The following is a 26,944-nucleotide window of genomic DNA, read 5'->3' on the forward strand; positions in this document are numbered from 1 at the left end:
CAGGGGATGTCCTACTGCCGGCAGTCAGACATCCCTCTCACAATCCAGGACTGCTGACTCCCAACCACTCGCCTGCCTGCCTGCCTGCCCGCCTTATTGGCCCTAACCGCTTCAGCCTGCCAGCCTGATCACCCCCTAACCACTCCCTGCCAGCATGATCTACACCTAACTGCTCCCCTGCAGGCCCAGTCGCCCCCAACTGCCCTCCCCTGCCAGCCTGTTCACCTCCAACTGCCCTCCCCTGCCAGCCATCTTGTGGTGGCCATCTTGTGATGACCATCTTGTGATGACATGGGGGTGGCCATCTTGTGATGACATGGGGTGGCCATTTGTGTGAGGGCATGACAGTCAATTTGCATATTACCTCTTTATTATATAGGATATTTACTGAGAGTAGAACTTAAGTATTCTTACCAAAACAATAGGTAAATATGTGAAGTAATAAATGTGTTAATTAATTCGATTATGGGAATCCTTTCATAATGTACACATATATCACATCATCGCATTGCACATTTAAATATCCTACAGTTTTGTCACCAAGTCAGAAACATCTGGGCCCTCACGAGTACCACTTATCCAATCCTCACAGCAACTCAGCACCTCACAGCATGGCTGGCACAGAATAGCTGATCAAAGAGTAGTTGTTAAATTGCTTAATAGTGCTGTGAGGTACATGGTGCTTTTATTACCACCAATTTATGGGCAAGAACTCTGGGATTCAAAGAGATTAAGCTACACGTCAAAGTCACCCAGTAGTGGAGTCACTGTTCTGGCGCCCAGATCCAGCTCTGTCTTTCTAAGGTCCCCAAAGTCTTCCATTTCCCTCATAACTGTCAAAGGGATTCTGTAAGGATGCAAATTGGATCACATATTCCCCTGCCTTAATCTTCTAAGGCTTCCATTCCCACATACTATAAATCAAATGAAAAGTTCTCCCCCTGAGGAGGAGGCCCTGCAGGTGATATGCAGATTTCTGGTTTCCTCCCAGCTCCAGACCTTGACCATCCCCATCACTGCCTGACCCCACCCTTCAGCTCCACCCAGCAGTGGCCTCTGCACTCCCTGCACTCTGCCTGCAGTGCTCCCCCAGAAGTCCACGTGGCTCAAGCCTCCATCTAGTTCAGGATTCTGTTCATATGTCACCTCCTCGGAGAGGCCTTTCCTGCCCAATTTATCTAAAGAGGCATCACAAACACTCTCTATCCCTTCATTCTGCTTTATGCATCCCAAATTATGCTATATACTCACTTGTTTGATGGGTATTTCCCCCTCATATGGAAGAACCATGAGTTCTGATACTTTTTACATTTTGATCACTGCATCCCCAGAGCCTAATATTCAGTAAATATTTGCTGAATGAATGAATGAATGAATGACAAGCATACTCATCCCATTATTAATGACTTCAGAATGACTAATTATGCCATGTGACTTGGAAAGGGAAAAGCAGACGGATTTGTTTTTAGTTCTTATCAGGACCATCTGGACTTACTCTTAAATCATCATATGATTTAAAAGAATTTCTAGCCCTGGCCAGTGTAGCTCAGTTAGTTGTGTGTCATACTGTGCACCAAAAGGTTGCCAATTGGATTCCTGGTCAGGGCACATGCCTGGATTGCTGGCTTGATCAATCCCCAATATGGGCAGTGCTGGAGGAAGCTGATTGATATTTCACTCTCACATTGATGTTTCTCTCTCTTTCTCCCTCTCCCTTCCCCTCTCTCTTTCTTAAAAAAAAGTCTTAAAGAAAACAACAAAGAACTTTTATAACAGCCCACTCACATTTGCTCACCAGAAAACTATAACTTTAAAAAAAATTAATAGACACTAAATGTTTACTTCTTTTTAACTATAAATGTGCTGTCATTCTAATATTTTTTCCCTTAAAATCGTTATTGTTGAAAGTATTACATATGTCCCCCCCTCCTCCACTGACCTCTTCTAGCCCACCATGGGTCTTTCTAGAATCACTAGATTCCATGATTCCATTAGCTCTGCTTAGAGGCTCAGTGGCAAGTTCTAGACCTTCTCTTGGGGTAAAGAAGGATCCCTGTCAGCCTTTAGGGCATAGCAGTTAGAAAAGGCAAGGTATGCATGAAGTAGAGGAAATAAGAGTGCCCTGCTCTTCTGGACTCCTGGGGTTCCAGGGCAAAAAGCGAAAGAGGGATACAGAAAAGGAGGAGAAGGCAGGCATTTGGGTTCTCCCGTCTTATTCTCCTCACCACCTCTTCTTTGAAACCAAGCCTTGGTGATGGGACAGTTTTAGGATGTACAGGAATGCATAGGGTAACTCAAATACAGGGAGGTATCTGCCTACTTCCTCTCTACAAACATTTGTCCATGTTCTATGTACAAATCTGGAAGGAAATGCCCCTCCCCCAGCTTTTCCTTCACCATCCCCTCTGCTAATCACCAGAGAGAAAACTCAAGTTCCTCCTCAGAGTTCTCCTTTGACAAGGAAGGTACCCAGAAAAAATCTGTATGACTGAACCCAGAAGGTAACGAAGAGGACACTTGTTCAAGCTGTGCACTGCACAAGGACACCAAATCCAAGGGCGGCGCTGTTCATGTGAGAGACATCTTGACTATGGTGGGTTTTGGGGGTAGTATTACATTTTTGTACACTTCATAGATAGGCAATTTATGTTATTATTATTATTACAGTTTTCCAGGAGATGGCAGTAATGTGTCTTGTTTTAACAAAGACAGTATATGTTGATAATTTTTGATGAGTAGAAGAAAAGTGGCTTATTCCACAAGTGTAGAATATGTATGATTCTTCTCTAACTAATGAAGAATTAGTCAATAATCAAACACCTGTTGATCTAACCCATCTAAATAAATCTGTGCTTTAAACAAGAAGCTGTCTTTCAGTCCAATGTACTAATCTGTGAATGTCTTCAAAATTTTATAAATCCCCTATTGGGATTAGTGCACAGACTGAATTTTTTAAAATATTTTTATTGATTTTTAGAGAGAGGGGAAGCAAAAGGGAGAAAGAGAATTAATTAATATACATATATAGACATTCTCTTCTTTCTGAAATCTCACTAAGACGATAATAAAGGATTGGATATTGTTTTGCTTTATTTTATTTCCATTTTGCTGAAAACATATTTTTGGCCTTTTGGAGAGAAGTTATTTTTTAGTAACTCGTACTCTCATACCTTTAGACTTTTCTCCAAGATTTTTTCGCCTCAGCCCCACGAACTGTTCAGTGGATGGGAATCTTTTCATTTCTCCTGATGCCAAAGGATCTATCAGAGCATCTGGCTTTGGAGAACACGGGGGTGGGGCCTGTGAGCTGCCCCAGGACCTTGGCTGCCTGGTCAGCCTGTCTCCACTCTCACCCACACAGTTGTTGAGGCAGAGCTTTCAGAAGGGAAGCTCCTGAATGGGACTCTCCTTTTCACCTTGATCCCTGGCCATGATGAGAAGCAGGAAGACAGGGTGTTGTTGTTGTTGTTGTGTGTTGTTGTGTGTGTGTGTGTGTGTGTGTGTGTGTGTGTGTGTGTGTGTGTTTAAGGAATAACCCCTTAAGGATGAAAAGAGAGACAACAACAAACTTTGGATGCTAAAAGCAGATGGAAGAGTGATAAATGACTCAGTAAACCCAAGGAAATTGAATCTTAAGCCAGCAACAGAGAAAGCTGAGAAGCAACCTGACATACAGTCATCCCTCCATATTCATGGGGGATTACTTCCAGGGCACCCCTTCCCCCCCAAACACAAATAAAAATCCACATGCTCAAGTCCCTTATATGACATGGCATGTATTAGCACATCCTCCCATATACTTTATTTATTTATATATTTAAACATTTAAAAAATATATATTCATATTGATTTCAGAGAGGAACAGAGAGGGAAAGAGAAATAGAAACTTCAATGATGAGAGAGAATCATTGATCGGCTGCCTCCAGCACACCCCACACTGGGAATCAAGCCCGCAACCAGGGCATGTGGCCTGACCAGGAATCAAATTCAACCACTGAGACACAGCAGCCAGCCCTCCCATATACTTTAAATCATTTCTAGATTACTTATAATACCTAATATAATGTAAATACTATGCAAATAGCTGTTCTATTGTATTGTTTAGGGAATAATGACAAGAAAAAACAAAAACAAATCTGTTCCGTACAGATGCACAGACACAACCACCGTAGGCCAGTCTTCTTTGTAGTACATGTCGGCAACAGTGTAGCATCATTTTTTCAAATATTTTTATCCATGATTGGTTAAATCCACTGATGCGGGACCCATGGATATGTAGACTGAGGAATCTCCAAAGGACTCAGGAATTGCCGCGTATGTGAAGGATAAATGAGAACTGGTTGTGTGTTTAATTTAAAAAATTGCCCACCCCTTCCTACTTCTGTGCAATAGAAACTCCCCGTCACCCACACCAACAGGAGACAGATGTATTCTCTAGCAGGTAAAACAGAGAGTCTCTGGGACAGAATAAAGTGCCCAGAAACAGAGACGTGTGTGTGTTTGAATTTATGAAAGAGAAGGCATTGCAGTTTCAGTTCACTTTTGCCCGCCTGACACGGTGTGTCATGGTATTTTATTGTGGTTTTAATTTGCATTTCACTGATTATCGGGGAGGTTGAGCACTTTTCATAAGATCATTGGCATTTGGAATACCTCTTCTGTAAAATGTTTGTTCAAGCCTTTTGCCCATTTTCTATTGGGTATTCCTTTCCTTATTGATATCCTGGATGGAGAAATTCTTCATTTTAAATGTCAAAGTATCGATTTTTTTCTGTATGCACAGAGCTTTTTGTGTTTTGTATAAGAAATCTTTCCTTTCTGAGATCATGAAGATTTTCTCCCAAACAAACTTGTAAAAGCCATTTGTAATTTGTCTTTTCATTTAAGTCTATAATCCACCTGGATTTTATTTTGATGGATGGTCTTAGGTGGAGATCTAATTTCATTGTATGGCCATATAAATGCCCAGTTGTCTTAGGTCTGCTTTTTTCAAACACAGTCCTTCTCTCACGGTCCTGTGGTGAACGTCTGTCACAAATCAAATGTCCGTGTGTATGCTCCTGGGGTTGTTTTCCTGTCCCATTTATTTGACTATCCCTGTACCAGTTTTATTTTACATAATAAATTTGGAATTTGTGCAGGTCTTGACTAATAATCTTAATGAACTCCAGTTTCCCTGCATAGTTTGGATTCATCAAGTTTCTCTGACAGCCCCCCACCTTCCCCTTGGCCCTTTCAAGCACGGGATCCTAATCCTGGTCCAGTTACGTGTTTTGCAAACATTGTAAACTAATGTGGTCAGATACCTGTACCTCTGACGACTTCTCCACACCAGTGAGCCATGAAGACTAATACCTGCAGATCTGCCCACCGGGCGGATTTCTGTCACCACAGTCCCAGAGGCCATTCCTAAGCAGGGCTGTCGTGTAGCACCAATCCATTTATGGCTAGCACCAAATGATCTTGATAAACCATCCTATCTAATAAAAGGGTAATATGCAAATTGACCATCACTCCAACACACAAGATGGCTGCCCCCATGTGGAGACAAGATGGCCACCACAAGAGGGCAGTTGTGGGCAATCAGGCCAGCAGGGTAGGGCAGTTGTGGGCGATCAGGCCAGCAGGGTAGGGCAGTTAGGGGTGACCAGGCCTGCAGGGGAGGGCAGTTGTGGGTACCAGGCCTGTAGGGAAGGGCCATTGGGGGTGACCAGGCCGGCAGGGGAGGGCAATTAGGGGCGACCAGGCTGGCAAGGGAGGGCAGTTAGGGATGACCAGGCCGGCAGGGGAGGGCAATTAGGGACAATCGGGCTGGGAGGGGAGCAGTTAGGCGTCGATCAGGCTGGCAGGGGAGTGGTTAGGGGGTGATCAGGCTGGCAGGCAGAAGCAGTTAGGGGCAATCAGGCAGGCAGGCGAGCGGTTGGGAGCCAGCAGTCCTGGATTGTGAGAGGGATCCCAGATTGGAGAGGGTGCAGGCTGGGCTGAGGGACACCTACACCCCCCACACCCCCATGCACGAATTTCATGCACCGGGCCTCTAGTCTATACTAATAAAAGGGTAATATACTAATTAGACCGGATAAACTGGATGTCTTCCAGATGGCCTTTGTACATAGCCAGCAGCTGGCAGTGGCAGCAGCAGCGGAGTGATGGAGGCGGTGCCTTCCCCTGATCAGCCCAGTCACCTCCCGCAGAGGGTGCAGGCATAAGCCATCAGTAGGACATCCCCTGAGGGCTCCTGGACTGTGAGAGGGAGCAGGCCAGGCTGAGGGACCCCCGACCCCCCAGTGCACAAATTTTCATGCACCAGGCCTCTAGTCAGTAAATAAAACCTGAATTTTTTCCTCCTCCGCCAGCTAGTGATAGGAACCCTTCCCACCCCAGCCCCACTAAGCCATACATTTGAGTTGGGGCAGAGGCATTGCTGTCACAGAGATTGTTAGCAGGAGGTTTGGGGCCACCTGATGAAATATATGGGTCTTCTAAGCTTTCATGGGCTCATCCTCAGTGTAGCATTACCTTCTTTGCTTATAATGTGGTCGGTCTGTTAATACCAGCTCATGATGGTCAGCTCTGGTCACGTGGGTTCTGGTGCCTCTGGTTCAGAAGTCTGTCTCTAACAGGGCCTTGCACCAGGAGTATTTCAAATGGCAAGTATCTTGCCACCAACTGAATGCAGAAGCACATATGAGACTCCACTGTGTAAATGTAAAACGACATTGCTCTTATCACTAACTTTTGTTATGTTTTGGAAAATTATTTTTGTAAATGTATATTATATATGTTAACATACAGTGGATTTATTAAGTATTACTATGCAGTGGATTTAATTAAATATTTTAAGATAGACATTTAATTTAAAATATATACATTTCTAATAGGTGACTATTAATAGATATAAACAAAATCAAAGAGCTCAGAAATTTTTCTTTTTATTTTTTTAGAGAGAGAAGAAGGGAGAGGGAGAGAGAAAGAGAAACATTGATCTACTGCCTCCTGCACACCCCCTACCAGGGATTGAGCCCGAAACCTGGCATGTGGCCTGAGCATGAATTAAATCAACTTTTTGGTGCACAGGATGATACCCAACCAACTGAGTCACATCAGCCAGGGCTAGAGCTCAGAAATATTTTTAAAGTACACTGGAGTCCTGAGAACAAAGTATTTGAACACTGCTATTCTAAATGACGGCTATTATTGTTGAATTTCAGTAACATATGTATTAAATTAGCACCTCTTTAATAAATAAATTTTTTTTAAACTGAAAAAGCAAATGGCGAGTATTTCTTTGCTGCAGAATGCCATTACTTCCGAACTGCAAGGACTTCCCACACAGCCTCCTCACTCGCCATGAGTACCTCCAGTGGCATCAGCTCTGTTGGGTAAAATGGCCTGATGGAAGGTAGCTGGACCTCCTCAGAGCCCTCTCTTGCTCTGACACCCACTTAAAACCGGTAGCCTTCTGAGTCACCCAATGAGTGGGTCAGAGCAGTATTCCCAAGTGAATATGCTGTCTCCAAAATCGGTCTCACCAAGTGCCTTGTCTTTATGTTTTATTTCTTTAAAAAGTGGTTTAGGTGCAAGGTGCAACCACTTCCCCTTTTCCTTAGAAGGGATTTCCCTTCTTTCCCCAAACCATTAGATCCCTAAATCTTTACCAAAGTGGCAGATTCTTGCATCTTTACGTCATTAATCTCTCACCCATGGCCACACTGTATTTTACTAGGGCACCTAGAGTTCTGGCCACTTTATACTCACCAGGTCTAATTTGCATAATATTATCAATAGTGTGGACCAGCATGGTGGTTTGGGAAATGTCAAGATAATCAAATCTCCTATAGATTATATTATCACAAAGAATAGGAGCACTCAAGAAAGTACTGGTATACCGCTATAAAAGTAAGTTGCATTTTATTCTTCTTATCGATGGCCATTGAGAGAAATTGACTTTCCAGATTAATAACTGCATGCCGAGTGCCAAAAGAGGAGCTAATCTGCTCCAGTAAAGGCATCTATGTATTTATTTATTTATCTATCACAGCCATTGCAATTGGCTACCATTTGTGTAATTTTCAGTAACCCACTGGCCTCTGCCTTGATAGATCTGGATTGTGTAGGAACCAAACAGAGAACTGAATAAAATATGACAGGGCCCAACCCTGTACATCTTTTGTCCTTGATGACAGTGCTAGTGGCTGCAATATCTCCCAAGATGCGGTGTTGCTTCTGGTTTACTATCTTGGCCAAGCTATGAAAAGGGGAGGCTCCTGTTGCCCATCGGTCAAGGGTACCCTACCAGAGTTAACTCCCCGTATGTCCTGGTTACACATGCATAGGTGCTAAGCAGGTGCCCATGGAGGGGCCCAAGCCCACATTCAAGAAACCCTACGGTAGGAAGTGAGAGGCTGTTGACATGGGCCTGTCAAGATGCAAGACGCTGTCGGGTTGCTCCTTCCGGCTGTTCAGAGCCTGCACTGGGCAGGTGGCTGCAGCTGCAGTTGGAACATGATGTGGGGCAGGAAGACCTGGCTCCAGAGGTATTCAATACATTGAATTCTTAGCGTGCTAGGAGGCAGATACAGAGACACACATGTTCTCTACTGGATTGACAGTCTTTAGAGGCAGGAATCCTTCTCTAGACCCCCCTTATCAGCTGACACAGGAGTGTCAGGTAGCCAGACGTCTCCATAACATCTGTTGGTTGCATAAGCTAATAAATTAATTAAATGATAAAACAACATTGAATGAAAAGATCCAGGTCACATTCAAAGGTGTGGCACTCTGGTCGGTGTGCTCAGCAGTTAGAGTGTCGGCCCGTGCACCTAAGTGTCACGGGTTCGATTCCCAGTCAAGGGCTTGTACCTGGGTTGCAGGTTCGATCCCTGGCCCCAGTGGGGGCACGTGCAGGAGACAACCAATTGATTTGTGTCTCTCTCACATCAATGTTTCTCTCTCTCTCCCTCCCTCCCACCTTTCCACTCTCTCTGAAAAGCAATGAAAAAAAAATATCCTCGGGTGAGGATTAACAACAACAAAAAATGTGTGGCAGGGTGGATTCTGTCATACCTAACAACCCTGAAAGGAAAAGTACTGAAGTGAGTACTGCTAACTCAAGCTTGCTTGAGTCCACCTGGGCACAGGTTAGAGGAGGTGACAGGTGACGGTGATGTCTGTCCTGACACAGACGAAAGAATACAGCACCAGCCCTCAGGCTGCCAGGACGAAGAGGTTTTGATAGGCCCCACATTACTGATAGAGAAACCCATTTTCTCTCATCAAATTTCCTAAATATGTTGTCAGACCTAAGAAATTGAAGAAGTCATCAGGAGATAAAGATGAAGGTTAGCCCACTTCCTCAAAAAGGCTGGTGGCTTCCTGTGGTGAGGGACCACGTCTGGAGTGTCCAGTGGGGCTGCAGGGACTTTCTGTCTTTCCTGCCCAGGCACAGGAGGAAGGATAATCGGAAGAGAAGGCAGATCTTGGTTTGTGATGCTTTTTTCCAACAGGGAAAGAAATAGAGGCTCAGTCACCAGGCAAAAACTCAGATAGACGTCTTTAGCTGGGCTGAAGTTGGAGTGAATGGTTGTAGAGAACAAAATAGAGAGAGAGAGGAGAGGAATCGGGGGGCAGGGGTGAGAAGGTAAAGAAGATGAGAGAGATTTTTTTTTTTAATTGGCCCTGTGTGTGTGTGTGTGTGTGTGTGTGTGTGTGTGTGTGTGTGTGCGCGCGCGCGCAGAAGCCTTAGTTCCCTCATTAACAAACCTTTATTCCAGAGAAAATGACTAGTCCCAGTGGGGAACAGTACCTTAGACTTTGGAAATGGAATTGAGGCAGCAGTAAAAGCAGCGTGTGCTGTCTGGGGAAGGAGTGGCTCAGGCCCCTGACCTTCCTGCAAGCACCCTGCTTGGGCAGCATGTGTGAAAGACTCCCTGAAAGACGGCATTGCCTGGAGAGCAGTCATTTCATGCCATTAACACGAGCAAACATGTTCAATAGTAAAATACAGCATCGCTGAGTTTAACCTTCAAGTTTGAATGTCTCCTTTCAAGGAAGAACAGAAAATCCTGATTTTATTTCTTTTAGCAGCATAACCATTAATGAATAAATCCAGATTATTTGAAACAACAATAAAACGGTCATCTCATTTGAGATACAAATCTTCCAAAGTTATACAATCCCTCATGCAAGTGAGCAAGTACACAGAGGGATACATTATTCATGGCTCCATCTTTGTTCTTTGAGTTCTTTTATGTCTCCTAATTCTGAACAATTGAGTGTAGAAATAAGGAATTTGGAAGCACTCCTTTTTAAACTCCGAAGTGCTATATAAATTAAAGGTATTATCATTTCCAGTTTTAACTCCAAAGCAGAGTGTGATGTAAAACCCTAAGATGTGTCTAGAGCTTAAGAATAGATGTACTGAGAACAAAGTGTGGTTCCATTTTTAAATTTTCTAACAAAAAACAGCATTGAGAAATGAATCAAGGCTTATTTATTTTTTATTTAAAGTTTGTATTGTTGCCGAAACCGGTTTGGCTCAGTGGATAGAGCGTCGGCCTGCGGACTGAAAGGTCCCAGGTTCGATTCCGGTCAAGGGCATGTACCTTGGTTGCGGGCACATCCCCAGTAGGGGGTGTGCAAGAGGCAGCTGATTGATGTTTCTAACTCTCTATCCCTCTCTCTTCCTCTCTGTAAAAAATCAATAAAATATATTTTAAAAAAAAAGTTTGTATTGTTGACACTATTGCACATGTCCCCCATTTCCCCTTCCTTTGCCCTCCTCCATCCAGCACCCTCCCTGGGCCATCCCCACACTATTGCCTGTGTCCATGAGCTATTCATATATGTTCTTCAGCTAATCCCTTTATCTTCTTTTATCCAGTCTTCTACACCCTTCTCCCCTCTGACATTTGTCAGTCTGTTCCATGTATCCATGCCTCTGGTTTTATTTTTTTCATTAGTTTATTTTGTTCGTTAGATTCCACATATAAATGAGGTCATATGCTATTTGTCTTTCTCAGACTGGTTTCTTTCACTTAGCATAATAATATACAAGTCCATCCCTGCTGTTGCAAAGGGCAAGACTTCCTTCTTTTTTTACAGCTATGTAGTATTCCATTGTGTAAATGCACCACAGCTTTTTTATCCACTCATCTACTGATGGGAACTTGGGCTGTTTCCAGATCTTGGCTATTGTAAATAACACTGCTATGAACATAAGGGTGCACATATTCTTTCTGATTGGTATTTTGGGATTCTTAGGATATATTCCCAGAAGTAGGATCACTGGGTCAAAAGGCAGTTCCATTTTTAATTTTTTAAGGAAACTCTATACTGCACCAGTCTCCATTCCCACCAGCAGTATACTACAGCTCCCTTTTCTCCACGTCCTCCCCAGCACTTACTGTTTATTGATTTATTGATGGTAGCCATTCTGACAGGTGTGAGGTGAAATCTAATTGTAGTTTTAATTTGCATCTCTCTCATTAGTGACCTTGAGCATTTTTTCATATGTATTGGCCATCTGTATATCCTCTTTGGAGAAGTGTCTATTCAGGTCCTTTGGCCTTTTTAAAAATTGGATTGTTTATCTTCCTGGTGTTGAGTTGTATTAGTTCTTTATATATTTTGGAGATTAACCACTTGACAGATGAATCTTTAGCGAATATGTTCTCCAATATGACAGGTTTCCTTTTCATTTTGTTGATGGTTTCTTTTGCTATGCAGAAGCTTTTTAGTTTGATGTAGTCCCATTTGTTTTTTTCCCCTTTGTGCCAGTACCAGGCTGTTTTGATTACAGTGGTTTTGTAGTATAGTTTGATATCAGATAGTGTGATCTCTCCAACTTTGTTCTTCTTTCTCAACATTGCTGAAGCTACTTGGGGTCTTTTTGGTTCCATGTAAATTTTTAGAATACTTGTTCTAGATATGTGAAATATGCCATTGGTATTTTAATAGAAATTGTGTTGAATCTATAGAATGTTTTGGGTAGTATGAACATTTTAATGATGTTAATTCATCCAATCCATGAATATGGTATATGCTTCCACTTGTTTGCATCTTCTTCTATTTCTTTCTTCAATGTCCTATAGTTTTCCAAGTACAAGTCGTTTACCTCCAGTTAAGTTTATTCCTAGGTACCTTATTTTGTTGTTGTTGTTACAATAGTAAATGGGACTGTTTTCTTCATGTCTCTTTCAGAGAGTTTGTTATTGGTTCATAAAAATGCCACCTATTTCTGGATATTAATTTTGTATCCTGCTACTTTGCTGAATTTATTTATTAAATCTAGTAGTTTTTTGGCGGAGTCTAGGGTTTTCTATGTACAATATCATGTCATCTGCAAATAATAACAGTTTTACTTCCTCCTTTGAAATTTGAATGCCTTTTATTTCTTTTTCTTGTCTGATCTCTGTGGCTAGGGCTTCCAGCACTATGTTGGATCAGAGTGGTAAAAGGGAACATCCCGCCGAAACCGGTTTGGCTCAGTGGATAGAGCGTCGGCCTGCGGACTCAAGGGTCCCAGGTTCGATTCCGGTCAAGGGCATGTACCTTGGTTGCGGGCACATCCCCAGTAGGGAGTGTGCAAGAGGCAGCTGATCGATGTTTCTAACTCTCTATCCCTCTCTCTTCCTCTCTGTAAAAAATCAATAAAATATATTTAAAAAAAAAAAAAGGAACATCCCTGTCTTATTCCTGATCTTAAGGAAAATGTTTTTAGTTTTTGCCCATTGACTATGAAATTGGATATAGGTTTTTCATATGTGGCCTTTATTATGTTGAGGTATGACCCCTCTATTCCCACCTCACTGAGTTTTTATCCTAAATGGCTGCTGGATTTTATCAAATGCTATTTCTGCATCTATTGATATGATCATATGATTTTTACCCTTCATCTTGTTGATGTGATGTATCACACTTATTGATTTGCTGCTATTGTGCCAGTCTTGAATACCCAGAATAAACCCCACTTGGTCATAGTGAATGTATTTTTATGTATTGCTGGATCCAGTTTGCTAATATTTTGTTGAGGATTTTAGCATCTATGTTCATCAGGGATATTGGCTGATAATTTTCTTTCTTTGTAGGGTCTTTATCTGGTTTTGGATTTAGGATAATGCTGGCCTCATAAAAAGAGTTTGGAAGTCTTCTCCCTGTTGAATTTTTTGGAATAGTTTGAAAAGAATATGTTTTAGTTCTTCTTTGAGTGTTTGGTAAAATTCACCTGTGAAGTTATCCAGTCCAGGACTTTATTTTGCTGGGAGATTTTTATTATTATTATTATTACTGCTTCAATTTGATTAGTTGTTATCGGTCTATTCTGTTTTCCTGATGTTTCCTGACTGAGTTTTGGAAGATTGTATGTTTCTAAGAAATTGTCCATTTCATCTATGTTGTCCTGAATACAGAGAAAAACTAGCCCCACTGAACAAATTTAAAAGAACAGTGACAGATACAATAAAACTATTTCATGATGACACCCCATGAATCATGTCTGTTTAATGCACAGGTGACAAGGGTCCAGAATACAGAAATAATACTTTGAAAAACTTGATGTCTCCTCTAATACCTCTGTTATTGCCTTTTAATAATAGGTTATTTTTTCAAATAATAAAAGCAGACTTGTATGATAATTTAGAAATTACATTAAAATATTAAAAGAAAACTTAAAACACCCACACAATCCTAGCACTATTTCTATTTAAAGTGTGAACAGAAAGTGTATTTTAACAGTGAAAAACAAGAAAGGTATTCAAATGTTCCAACAATTATTTTTATATGGTGTGATTATAGGCCTTTCCCCCTCTTTTTGCCTGTTAGCAGAAGCAGACAGCTGTAATTTTGTCTCCCCAGCTCACGGCCCACGCCATTCCAACTGCCTGGCTGCACTTCCCTGGAGTCAGCCGCCCCTGTGCATGGCTCTGGTTATCTGAGAATGGCCAGGCTCTTAGATGTCGCCCCTTTCATTGCCACTCATCAATGGTCTAAAGATGGAGCGCGGATCCACGCCAGATCAATCAGGGGCCTTCCCTGGATACTTGGCAATAAACCAAAGAATATAAGTTTATATTCTTTCTTCCTGAGGCCTGCAGAGTACAGCCTTTTCCTCTTCTTGGAACTGGGAAACAGTGATAACGAGAGATAAGCAATGGAACTGACACCAGAGAGAGGCCTAGCTGAAAATTCCAACAACCATGCTAACAGGAAGACTGCATTTCAATTTTCTCTGTAAAAGATGATGTTACAAAATTATTGTCATGTAATCAAATGTATGTAGCCAACAAATACAATTAAAAAAAGTTATAGAAGTGATCCAGGCAATTAATTAATATAAATGCAAATTTATTTTTTTTCAAATGAGTTGGTTAAATTCCAGGCAGTACAGAATTAAGGACAGAACAAAACTGAAGAACACAGTTTGGCAGGATTCTGGGCTGGGTTTCTTCTGGCCTCACAGCGCAGGTCGCAGTGGCAGAGTGAGGAGAACTAAAGAGATGAGCCATTGCATTATTATTATTATTATTATTATTTGCAAAATTTTATTCTTAAATGTACAACAGCCTCCAAGACAACTCTCCATTCTAGCTGTAGGTGGCAAGGTATGGCAGGGAATCCAGATGTTAGAACAGGAGTGGAATTAGGGATCACCATTGCCCAGACACAAGGAACAGCTCATTTTTTGTCAGATTTCTTTTTTTTAAATATATTTTATTGATTTTTTTACAGAGAGGAAGGGAGAGGGATAGAGAGCTAGAAACATCAATGAGAGAGAAACATCGATCAGCTGCCTCTTGTAAACCTCCTACTGGGGATGTGCCTGCAACCAAGGTACATTCCCTTGACTGGAATCGAACCTGGGACCTTTCAGTCCACAGGCTGATGCTCTATCCACTGAGCCAAACCAGTTAGGGCTTTTTGTCAGATTTCTTAATTCCACCTGTGGCCAGGGGCCCATCCCGGGGGCCTTGGCTTTCAGCTCCTCTAGTTCCTTCTGCTCCTCTTTTTGCTCCTGCTCAAATGCCTTATCTTCCCCCTCCATCTCCTTGGCCTGCGCCAGGGCTGCTTCATGCCACCTTCGAGGCCGGACGTGGCGCCTGCTGCCCCTTCCCCGCACCCTGCCACCAAAAAAATACCAAGTTTTGAAATTATGTTCAGAGCATTTATTAGCTTTTTCCAATTTATAAATTGTGTATTTATGTTATCATTTGAAACAAACATTCACTTTCTACCTACTTTTTGTTGGGAGACGATTCTCCACGGGCCTCTCATATTTCTGCACACCTTGTGAACAGGACACTGACAACTTTAGTTCAGGATGACCTTTTTTTAAAAAAATTATATGTAAATACCAACACTCATGCACATTTTATTTTATTTTTTTAATCCTCACCTGAGGATACTTTTTCCCATTGATTTTTAGAGGGAGTGGAAGTGAGAGGGAGAGACAGAGAAAAACACTGATATGAGAGAGACACATCAACTGGTTGCCTCCTGCATGCCCCCTACCAAGGCTGGAAATCTCCAACCGAAGTACATGCCTTGACTGGAATCAAACCCAGGACCCTTTAGTATGCAAGCCAACGCTCTATCCACTGAGCCAAACCGGCTAGGGCCAGGACGATCTTTTCGGGAATGTTTGTATAGTAAACAACTTTGGGAGATGGCGATCCCATCTCCCTTCAGGGCAGAGATATTTGTCTGTTGACCAATATAATAAAGACCAGGACTCCCTCGTGGCAAATTTCCTGGCAGCCCCATTGAAGCCTGGGGTTCCCCAAGCCTGAAGTTCCCTAGCTGCGATGCAATTCCCACTGTGTGCAGCTTCCACCTGGGGCCTTGGGGACAAAAGGAACTGAGGTGAACATGAAGCTCATGTTGCCCACTGTGGCGTAAAATAGTAATAAAATAAACTAATAAAACGTGTTATGTGTTCCTCTGTTGGTAGGAATGTAAACTGATGCAGCTTCTATAGAAAAAAAGTATGGAGGTTCTTCAAAATATTAAAAATGTAACTATATGAAACAGCAATTCCGCTTCTGGATATTTATCCAAAAGAAATGAAGTCCCTGTCACGAACAAATATCTGCACCCATGTTCATTGCAGCATTACATGAAACAACCTAAGTGTCCATTGATGGATACACCAATTAAGAAAATGTGATACACACACACACACACACACACACACACACACACTGGAATATTATTCAGCCTTTTAAAAGAAGGAAATCCTGCCAATTTGCAACAACATGGATGGACCTTGAGGCATTATACTAAGTGAAATAGTCAGAGATAGACAAGTACTGAATTATCTCACTTATAAAAAGACACAAACTTCCAGTTATAAGGTAAGTCCTGGGGATGTAATGTACAGTACAGTTAACAGTACTGTGTTGTATATTTGAAAGTTGTTAAGAGAGTAGATCTTAAACGTTATTATCACAAGAAAACAAATCAGAACTATGTGAGACAACTCATGTTAACTAAATTTACTGTGTTAATCATTTCTCAATATATGCATATACCAAATCATTATGCTGTACACCTTGGACTACTAGAGTGTTATATGTCAATTATATCCCAATAATTCTGGGGGAAATGTGTCTTGGCAGGAACAAGATTGAGACCTGCTTGCCTCTGCTCCAGGATCCTCTGTCTTCTGCCAGCATCCATGAAACTGGGGCAGGCTAACTTGCTAGCTTGCAAGTTAGATAACATCTCAGACTCTTCACAGTTCTTGATAGTTTTGCATTTGTAATTTTGAAATTTCTTGAAGAGGGATCTCAAAGCTGAAAAAGCTTTAAGCCCCACAAAATCTGGATCCAGTCTGAGTTTATAGATGATGCTGTTTTATATCAGTCTCCATATCCAATAGAACGTTACTTTGATTTCCAATATTTGGCATTTCCAATGCCAAAATATGTTGAATTTGGCATTCTTTTCTGGCTTCTCCTACCTGCTGTCTTTCCTTCATAGCTAGTATGTAGCGCAGTTCTGAACTGCAGTCCCATGGAACACTTGTGCGTGTGATCAGTTGTCAGGCACATCACAAGTAATGTGTTCCTGATAATTAAAGTATCAAAGTCTGTAAAATTCATTCCTTAAAAAAAGATTAGGAGATGCCGAAACCGGTTTGGCTCAGTGGATAGAGCATCGGCCTGTGGACTCAAGGGTCCCAGGTTCGATTCCGGTCAAGGGCATGTACCTTGGTTGCGGGCACATCCCCAGTAGGGGGTGTGCAAGAGGCAGCTGATCAATGTTTCTCTCTCATCGATGTTTCTAACTCTATCCCTCTCTCTTCCTCTCTGTAAAAAAATCAATAAAATATATTTTTAAAAAAAGATTAGGAGAGGGCAGAGAAGGGATAAAAGGTGATGGGGAAAATAAATAAATAAATAAATAAATAAATAAATAAATAAATAAATAAATAAATAATCATGTACTGTCTTTAAATAAAAGATGTGGGCTGATTCAAGTTTATCTCCATAACATCATATTTGTAAGGATGTATTCCTATATCTGTTAGGAGTCTTTCACTTCAAATATGAAAACGCTTAACTCAAATGCTTACACAACAAGAGAATGTGTTCTCTTTCCTAGGAAGATGTCCCTTGGTGTGGGGGGAGGGGGTGTGGTTGATTCAGTGGCTTCCTAGCCACATCAAAGGCACAGGTCTTTTAATCTCCTCTTAGATGGCAAGACGACAGCAACTCCTAGAAGCATTTTCCCCTTCACACAAAGGGTCAGAGGCAGAAAAGGGCCTTTTTTGAAGAGCTAAGACCTTCACAGTCTGTCTCCCAAAGATTTCCCTGCAAGTCTCATTGACCAGAGTGTAGTCATGTGCCACTTCCAAAGCCACCTACTGACAAGGAGACTGGAATCTGAGTGACGGACATAGACAAACCAAGATCCCTCCCCCGCCTCTCCCCCTCCCCGCCCCCACCCCCACCCGGTCCTGATGTTTGGGCGAGCTTTACCTGAAGCACAAGACTTCACAGAGCAGTCTGAGTATGTGGACAAAACTCAGAGTTCTGTTAGCAGAGAAGAATAATGCAATCTGTCCCCCACCTCATTGTAATGAATGCTTTTCAACACAGGCAGTCCTCTCTCTGCATGGTTTTGATAAGCAGAGATTTCAAATTAACCACGGTGTCGTTAAATAACACCATCTCCCCAGCAGTTCACATTTCCCTTTACCATGGTGTATTAACTATGAGTAATTGCATGAAGTACAGACTTCGGTCCACAGATCACTCCATAAATACCAGGTGTGTGTGCATCTTAATCGCGCCATGTCTGTCGTGAACACACAAGAATGGGATGGACTCCACCGAAGTTCAGGATGAACATCAAGACCGATGACACCATGCGCAAGTCAAGAGGGTGTGTTACCTACATAATTGATGCTTTCTGGGAAGAACAGGATGGATCTCCCAAGCCAGTTCCCACGTGGCTAAGAGCAGAGGGATGGAGACCGGCTCGGGGCTTATTGTGCTGAAGGGCGGGGCTCGGCTGAGAGCGCCTGCAGGGAGGCTAGAAGGGCTGGCATGGTCTGACTCTCCCAGCAGTGCCAAAGGCGGAGCACCCGGGCTTTCCTGTCCTCTGGCCCAGATGGGGGACACAAGGGGAGGAGAGAGGTGGGGGCTTAAAAGATGTCAGCGCCCGAACATTAAAAAACAAAGTCAGATTCTTTATCATAGCCTCACTTCTTTCCGAGTCTCTGGGTGACTTGTCACGGTGTGTTACTCAGTTCCCACACAGAGAGCAAAGGGTGTCCTTGCGTCACCTCCACATCTCCCATTGCTAACCTCACAGGACATTTTATTAAAAAAACGATAGTCAAAAGAGGAAACTGGCCAACGACGGTGAAGTAAAGCAAAGAAACAGAAAGTGGCGATGCTGGAAGGAAAATTCCAATCTACGCAAACGGAGCTACAGAAGAAGCCGCTGCTGTGGGACTGGTGACTTGCGGTGTGCAGACCAGAACCTCAGTGAAGGCTTTCGGTGTGCAGACCGGGACCTCAGTGAGGGCTTTCGGTGTGCAGACCGGGACCTCAGTGAGGGCCAGCTTATCAACACAAAGCACCAAAGCGGTTGTGATGAAAGAGGGAGGATGCCCTGAGGAAGTGGTGCCAGCAAGAAATTTCACATGAAATGAACTCTTGGAGATGCTTCATAACATTGGAAGCTCAAAGCATAAAATGTTGGAAGCTGATCTAGACTTAGAAAGGAGCGTAACCGTTCACAACGGCACAGAAAAGATGTCGGCTCCTCCTAGGAAGTCATATGGCAAGAAGACAAGCCCTGCTTGCTCAAGCTACTCTCGGTGTTTTCTGCAAAGAAATAATACACCTTTATTCTCAATGGTTCTGATGTTTTAAGTTAATGTCCTAGTTTAACTATTTTTTTTTCATTTCTTTATACACTTATAACCCAACAATTACCTTACAATTCTGTTGCCAATGTTTTGACAATTTTAAAGGTCATGGAACAATCGTATTTTTCCCATTGATTATGAAGGTCATTTTGCAGCCTTTGAGCTTCATTTTTATGGTCCAAGCAAAGCGAGGAGTGCCTGTACTTTTTTATATAACCATTATATAATATGTGACTCTGGACATCCCTTTGTAAACCACAATCCTCCCGTTTCCCCATGACGCCATTATCTCCAGACTTCCTTCCCCGCTTCCCTGTAGGAAGCCCCTCTTCCTTTGCCTATTCTATTAGTATCAGTGATCCCAAATTCTGTCCTTGACTCTGTTTTTATTCTACATCCTCTTCCAATTCGGGCCTTTTGTAAACGTTGCAACTTCTCTGTCATAGGTGGTGATGGTGGTGTTAAGGTGATAATGAAGAAAGGGGGCTTGGCAAAATGGTAGGAAGGAATTCGGGGGTCGGGGGGGAGTAGGATGGCAGAGTGTCACCTGTATTTCACAATCTGGATTTAGGATAGAGCCCGAGAGAAGCCAATATGAGTATCTGTGAGAGTGCCATTCATTCTTTTACAAATATTTGCTGGATTGTGCTGTACACCTGGTATAGTTCTGTATGCTGGAACACTAGGTACTGATAGATGGTTGGTGTAAAGCAGCACATTCCATTTGGTATTACTATTATTGATTTGAAAGAGAGAGGGAGGGAAGAGAGGGAGAGAAAGAAGCATCAATTTGTTGTTTCACTTATTTGTTCATTCATTGGGTGATTCTTGTGTCTGACCTGGATTGAACCCGCAACCTTGGCGTATCAGGATGACAATCTAACCAACTGGGCTACCTTTGATTTTTAACTGTGCCCTCAGGAGGTATTACCCGAACCTCTGCCATTTAACCCGTTGATTACTCTAGAGAAGGAAACTAGAGAGCTACTTTGTGGGAAAGATATTTTATTCTCCATGCCACAGCTATCTGCCTGTTAGGACTGTTATAATTCAGAATGGACCTTATTAAAAATCTTGACCTTACCTTTGCAGATGTGTCTTGCTTTGTGTAATCATGGTATTCCCCCAAAGTCATGCATAAATCAGTTTCTTCAATCCCTTACAGTGGCACAGTGAGTTATCATTTACACCAGACTTTGCATAGCTTGTTTGTTGAGTTTTTTCCCCCTTAAAATGCTCAATGGCAAGAAAAGCAGAGAAATCCACAGCTTAGACTGGTTCCCTGATTGTACGTGATGGAGCTGTGTTTAAAATAATGAGAGCAATCTTATTTTAAACACCTCAAGAAGCACTGAAAAGGTTCCTACTGTGATGTTTTGGGAAAGCTAAGAATTATCTTATAAATGTGAACTTCCAATGTGCTATGTGGGCAAGGCTAGATTTTTACAAATCAGATTGGTAGACGAAACATCCACGTGCACTGTGCATTACTAAACCCAGTTCTAAATAAAGCTGAAATTTGGGTGGGTTGCGTGATCATTCTCGGCAAATGTGCCAGCTCCTATCATATTTAGAACCCTGTGTTCTGAGGTGCTCAAGTTTACGCTGAGGAATTTGCTAAACAAATCTCTGGCAAGGGATCAGAGCAGTGATTTTCTGTGTCCTTAAGTCCTTTCAAACAGAAACGGCAAAAACACACCCAAGTCTATAATTCCCAAATTTGTGGAGTTTCGATCTGGAAGCTTCTTGCTACTGTTTGAGTGCTAGCTAACTCACTCGCTTCCTGCAATGGAGCATCCCACTTACTTATTTTTAAAGTTAAACGGGGGGAAAAAATAACATCCTAACTTTGATTGAGCCGGCAATTAGGAATAAAAACAACTGATTTCTCGTGTTTGCTGTGGAAAACGGAAGACACACACGCTAGGAAAAGATGAAGTCTACCTCCCAGTAGGGGTGCGCAGGGCTTCTGGCAGTGAGCGGGGTCTGCACGAGAGCAGGTCTGCAGGGGAGGCCCGCGTCGGCCGGGGTGACGGCGGAGGCTTGGCTCGGGGACTTGCGAGCGTCCTGGCAACAACAAAGAGTGGCGGCAGTGATTTGGCAGACACATCTTGAGAGTAACAGGTTTGGGGGAGAGATGGCTAATGCATGGGCATGGTGTTTTAGGACTGTGCTCAGAGAGAGCAGGGAAAGGAGAAGTGAACAGGAAAGGGGGGGAAGATGGGAGAGAAGGGGAAGATAAAACAGACGACAGAAAGAAAAGAGAGGGAAGAGAGAGCTGGCAAGCTGGACACAGTGGGAGCAGAAAGCAAAGTAGGTGAAGGGCAGACGAGGTGCGCAGGGCGAGCGGTCCTCCCGCCAGCAGGGGGCGCGCGTGCGCTGGGCCTCCCGCCCGCCGCGGGCCCCGCGCCCCTCCCACCCGCCGCCCCGCGCCTGCGCTTCCTGCCCTTCCTCGTCCGGAATGCTCCTGCCGCTGCTGCGGAGTAGCTGTTTCCCTTCCTCCTCTCCCGGCGGCGGCGGTAGCGGCGGCGGCAGCGGCTTGGGCGCGGGCGCGGGCAGCCAGCCAGCGGCGCAGCTGCCGCGCGAAGCCCGCGGGCCGCCAGGGGTGCTCGAGCGGGCGGACGCCGAGCCCGGGGTCGACCCCAGGCGCGCGGCGGAGGCCGAGGGGGCGCCGGGGCCCGGGGCGCGCGGCCCGGGGGCGGGCGGCGGCGGGCGGCGGGCCGAGCGGGAGCCGTATGCGTGCATGGAGCCGGGCGCCGCGCTGCAGAGGCGGGCAGGGGGCGGCGGCCTGGGCACGGGCTCCCCGGCGCTGTCGGGGGGCCAGGGCCGCCGGAGGAAGCAGCCCCCCAGGCCGGCCGACTTCAAGCTGCAGGTCATCATCATCGGCTCCCGCGGCGTGGGCAAGACCAGCCTGATGGAGCGCTTCACCGACGACACCTTCTGCGAGGCCTGCAAGTCCACCGTGGGTAAGGGCTCCGCGGCCAGGCGGACCGGGGCCGGGCTCTCCTGCCGCCGGCGCTGCCTCCCCTCGGTCCCCAGGGCCCCAGCGGGTGCCCTTCACCGTGTCGGCCTCGTTTCTCCTCGCGCCTCTTGAGCTTTTCCTCTCCAACTGGATGGTCTTGCACTTGGTGGATGGGCCTGTCGGTGAAATCTAGGGGGGCGGGGGCGGAGGACCCATGGAAACCCTCGATTCTATCCCCAAAGCCGGATGGAGGAATTTAGTGTAGCTCCACGCAGACTTGCTCTTGGAGCCTCCTCTCCCGGCACAGACCCCCTCACGTCCTCCTGAGGTCCCGGTGGGAGCGGGTTACAGAGCTCAGGCGTCTCAGCGCCCCCTCCCGCACCCCCTCCCCGAGGGCGGTCATGAGGTGGGGTGATGCATTGGTCCCGTCCCGCTCTCGGGCACATTGTGAGCATCTCTACGGAAACTCTCGACCCTGACATTACTCACCCGAGGAAGAGGTGGTGCGAGGTGGGCTGCAGGGGGGACAGTGGGGTGAAGTTGAAGCTGTGCCCCTGGCCAGAGGCCAAAGTGGTCATCGGCCAGCACAGCAAATGCTGGTGCCTTCGCTTTACCGCGCGAGGAGTTCTTCCACCGTGAACCAAGGCTTATTTTATAAACTTGAACTCACTTTTATGATATGCAGAAATAATGAAGTTTAAGATTTCCTGTGGAGGGATGTATGGAGACTAATAAGACTAAAAACGACACTAAGTTTCTTTAAGTGTAAATGCGGGGCAGAGGGACTTCAGCTGTACTGCCACTTCATGACCTCGAATAACCCAGGGACAGAAGTGGAGATAAGTTACCCAGTACCACCCAGGTGGGTGAAGTGCAACAATGAAGTAAATACAGTAGCACTCCAGGTCAGGAAGTATAATGCCCTGGGGACCTAAAATTGAAAGTGCAGGGAAATTTTTTGATGAAGTCAGATGTACAGGACTTGGCATTGAGGTCTTTCACGTGGGTGTGGGTAACAGTGATTTCTTTGGAAAGCCCCTTAAAAGCTGTCAGAGCCGGAGGAACCACAGAGAGCTGGTTCTTCAAAATAAAGGGTATTCACCTTTAGTGATAGGCAATGAGTGGTTTCCCCAGGGGATGTCCAAGAAACATTGAGTAGTATTTAAATTTGAAATTCAGAATGAGAAGTATTCTGTATTCTTGTGTATATATATTTAGTATTGTAACCAGTGCTAGTTCCAAGGCAATACAATTTGGGATGAATTTGTTTTAAATTACCGTAACAAAAATAGTAATTCCCAAACTTGGTATTGTCGTTTTGTGAGAATTTGTTTCCCTTCATGTTTCTTTGGAATAGATCATTTTTTGTGTTCTCTATACCGTTTGTTTTTTAAATGTTGGCCTTGGGACCATGCTATTAAAATTCAGTAGCATAACTATACCTGTTTCATATATTTAATCTTGGATCATATAAAGTACAGGGACTTATTAAACTACTAAATGAGGGTTTATACTGTTACTGTATAGTACCTGACATATATGAAATAGAATTAAAAGCAATTCAGAATTGCCAATCTTTTATGATTCCACACTTAAAATATATAAAAATGAGGGATAAACCCGGCTGGAGTGGCTCAGCGGTTGAGCATCGATCCATGAACCAAGAGGTTACCAGTTCTGTTCCCAATCAGGGCACATGCCTAGGATTCCTGCTCCATCCCCAGTAGGGGGCATACAGGAAGCAGCCAATTGATGTTCTCATCAATGTTTCTATCCCTCTCCCCCCCTCTCTAAAATCAACAAAAACATATCTTCTATAATAATAAAAGGATAATATGCTAATTAGACCAGACAGCCGGACGACCTTCCGGACGAAGCTAGGTCTGCGAGGGCTGAGCCCTTGCATGAATTTTGTGCATCGGGCCTCTAGTTTTAAATAAATGAGGGATAATACAGCTATACTCTGTGATGAAAAGAAATCAGCATAGGCACTAATGGGTGGCTGACAGGGCTTGGGTGGATGGAGGTGAGATAGGAGCGGAGGTGTACTTTAGAGTAAGGCAGAGGAGAGATGAAGGGTTTTCTAAGCTGGGGGCGTAGTGGAGCAGCACCCCCATATTCTGAGAAAGACTCATTAGGGAACATCAGAAATGAATGCTTCGAGACCTGGATGCCATGCCGAAGAGGGTGGACCTTATTCTATAGCAACTGGAGTCTTGGCATGAAGACAGTGAAACTAATAGGGCAGGATTCCATAGGATATTTGGGAATGAGAAAGAAAGTGGCAGGCAAGGAGACCAGGCAGTTTGTTCCTCTGTTCCCTTAACAATCATAAGTACATCCACTTACACATGCACATACCTGCCCTACCACTGCCACTTGTGAGGTTCCTTGTGTGCGTGGATTCTTGTCTTGCTCATTTTTGTTTTCTCCACACATAGCCTATAGCACTTGGCTTGGTGCATGTTTATTAATTGTGGGAAGTTCAGAGAAAGGTGATCGTTTCTGTTCTGACCCGGAGTGTGAAGACACTTGAAGAAAGCTAATTAATCTCTCTCTAAGCTCTGCTTCTGAGTTGCTTTCTCCTTCCATTTATCAAATTACTTATTGAGCATTTACACTGTGTGTCAGGTGATATGCTACCCACTGGGGACTGAGCAGTGAATAGGACATAGTCTAGCCAGATGTGGCCCAGAGCCCTGGGGAACGATGATCCAGGTTGATAGGGCAGCGGTAGAGATGTGTACAGAATATTTGAAGAACATAGTGGAAGACCTTCCAGTTGGGTAGGATGAGGACTGGTCAGGGGAAGTTTCCTTCCCATTGGAATGCTGTAAATATAAATTCATTCCTTGAGTTCCTTTAGAAAAATGCTATTTAAATATGGCGTTGGGTGTGGTGTAGAATTGTGGTTGCCTCACCTGAATGCCTGCCGTCTGAGCAGTTAGCTCATAGGTCCTTCTGAGGCCAGCTTGTCGATTGTCATCTCCATGTAGTCAGCTCCACACAGAGAAAGATTCTCTTCGCCCTTACCCTGTCCAGACTTGCAGATGTGGTCTGCTCGTGACAGCAGAGTCTGGAGAATACCGTGCGCCCCTCAACAGGGGAAGAGTCTGCGCGTGCACAGACCAAGGTGCCTGTAATTCAGAGGCTAGAAGAGACTGCCTCCAAAGTGCCTTTTAAAAGTGAATCAGGATCCCTGGACTTCCTATAAAAGATCATTATGGAAGGGCTTGGGGATTTTAAATAAGCTATTTTAAGTGAGCAAAATGTTGATTTTTTTAAAAAAAAAATGATTAATCAAATCAGAAGTTGACTTGGTTTAAAGACACAAAATTCACCAGGGTATGAAAAGCTAAAAAGACTGTTTTTAATAATTGACTATTCAGTGGAAATTGTCCAAGTGAAGGATTATTTTCAAACTAGAGGCCTGATGCACAAGTTTATGCATGGGTGGGGTCCCTCGGGGTGGCCTGCAGAGATCAGGCCCCAGCTTGCGCTCCCAGCCCCGCCTGGCACCCCACCTTGGCCTGGTGCCACCCTCTCACCTGCTCCACCATCCCACCTGCAGGGCAATTGATTGGGGCTGGGGGCCCCCACCCCTGCGCCGCCCAGCTCCTTCAGTGCCTGGGAACCGCCCCGCCTCCCGCACCTAGCTCAGTCAGCACCTGCGAGCCGGGTGGCGGCCCTGCCATCAGTGGGGCAGTCAGGCCCCCATTCACACCCACCTTGGGCTGGCACCACCTGCTCACTTGCTCCACCATCCTGACGCTGTCCTGCTGTCATTGGGGCCGGCAGTGCCTCCACTTTCGCCAACTGCCAGCGCTGCGTCGCCAATGCCTGCCATGTTTCACACTGCCTCCTGGTGGTCAGCGCACGTCATAGCAAGCGGTCAAACTCCTGGTCTCCCAGTTGAACAACCGCCCGAGGGGACAATTGCATATTAGGCTTTTATTATACAGGATAGGATAATGGTATCTTGTATTTATGGAATTGAATTACTTAGTATGATATAGCTAGCATATCAGACTTTTAAAAGTACAGGAGCAGCTTTTTAAAGTTTGAGAAATGGGAAAAGAAACTAGTTGGCTGTAGAAATTCACAGCTATCTAATATTTTTAAAAAAATTATATATTTGTCAACTTTTGTTTTATTTCAATGCTACCTGTTAATTTTGTTTTGACTGAAATGGTTTTATCAGGCAATACCCACCCCCACTTCAAGAACATTGCATTCTAGAAAAAACACGAGAGTAAGATTAAAGAGCCTGGGCTCTTTGTTTAGGCTTTGCCACTTGTGACTTTGGATAAGTAATTTAGTTGTCTTTACATATAAAATACAACATTCTTTTAGTAATAGCTACAATTTGTTGAGTATTTACTATGTATCAGCAAAAGTACACTCTTTATGATCCTCATAACAGTCTGAAAGTTATCCCCATTTTACAGATAAGAAAGCAGTCTCAGAGAGATAAACTTAGCCACTGTGGCACAATGGTCAGCAAGTGGCCAGGGGCAGGGCTACAGAGAGTTCTTTCTGTGTTCCTTAGCTTACTTTGAGATTTATATTTACTTTGCTTTGTGACATTTCTAATGTATTAAAGT

The 26,944-nt window shown here is 44.1% G+C and overlaps 1 protein-coding gene across 1 annotated transcript in view; it reads left to right on the plus strand.

The window, feature by feature from the left end:
- Window positions 1-21,839: 21,839 nt before the first annotated feature.
- Window positions 21,840-26,944, plus strand: part of RAB12 (RAB12, member RAS oncogene family) — a 34,738-nt gene continuing 29,633 nt past the window's right edge. The window contains exon 1 of the mRNA XM_028139137.2: window positions 21,840-22,344. Coding sequence (XP_027994938.2) covers window positions 21,840-22,344 — 505 coding nt within the window. The remainder of the gene's footprint in view (window positions 22,345-26,944) is intronic.

The sequence above is a fragment of the Eptesicus fuscus genome, chromosome 12 (assembly GCF_027574615.1).
Source record: "Eptesicus fuscus isolate TK198812 chromosome 12, DD_ASM_mEF_20220401, whole genome shotgun sequence".
NCBI classification, from domain to species: Eukaryota; Metazoa; Chordata; class Mammalia; order Chiroptera; family Vespertilionidae; genus Eptesicus; species Eptesicus fuscus.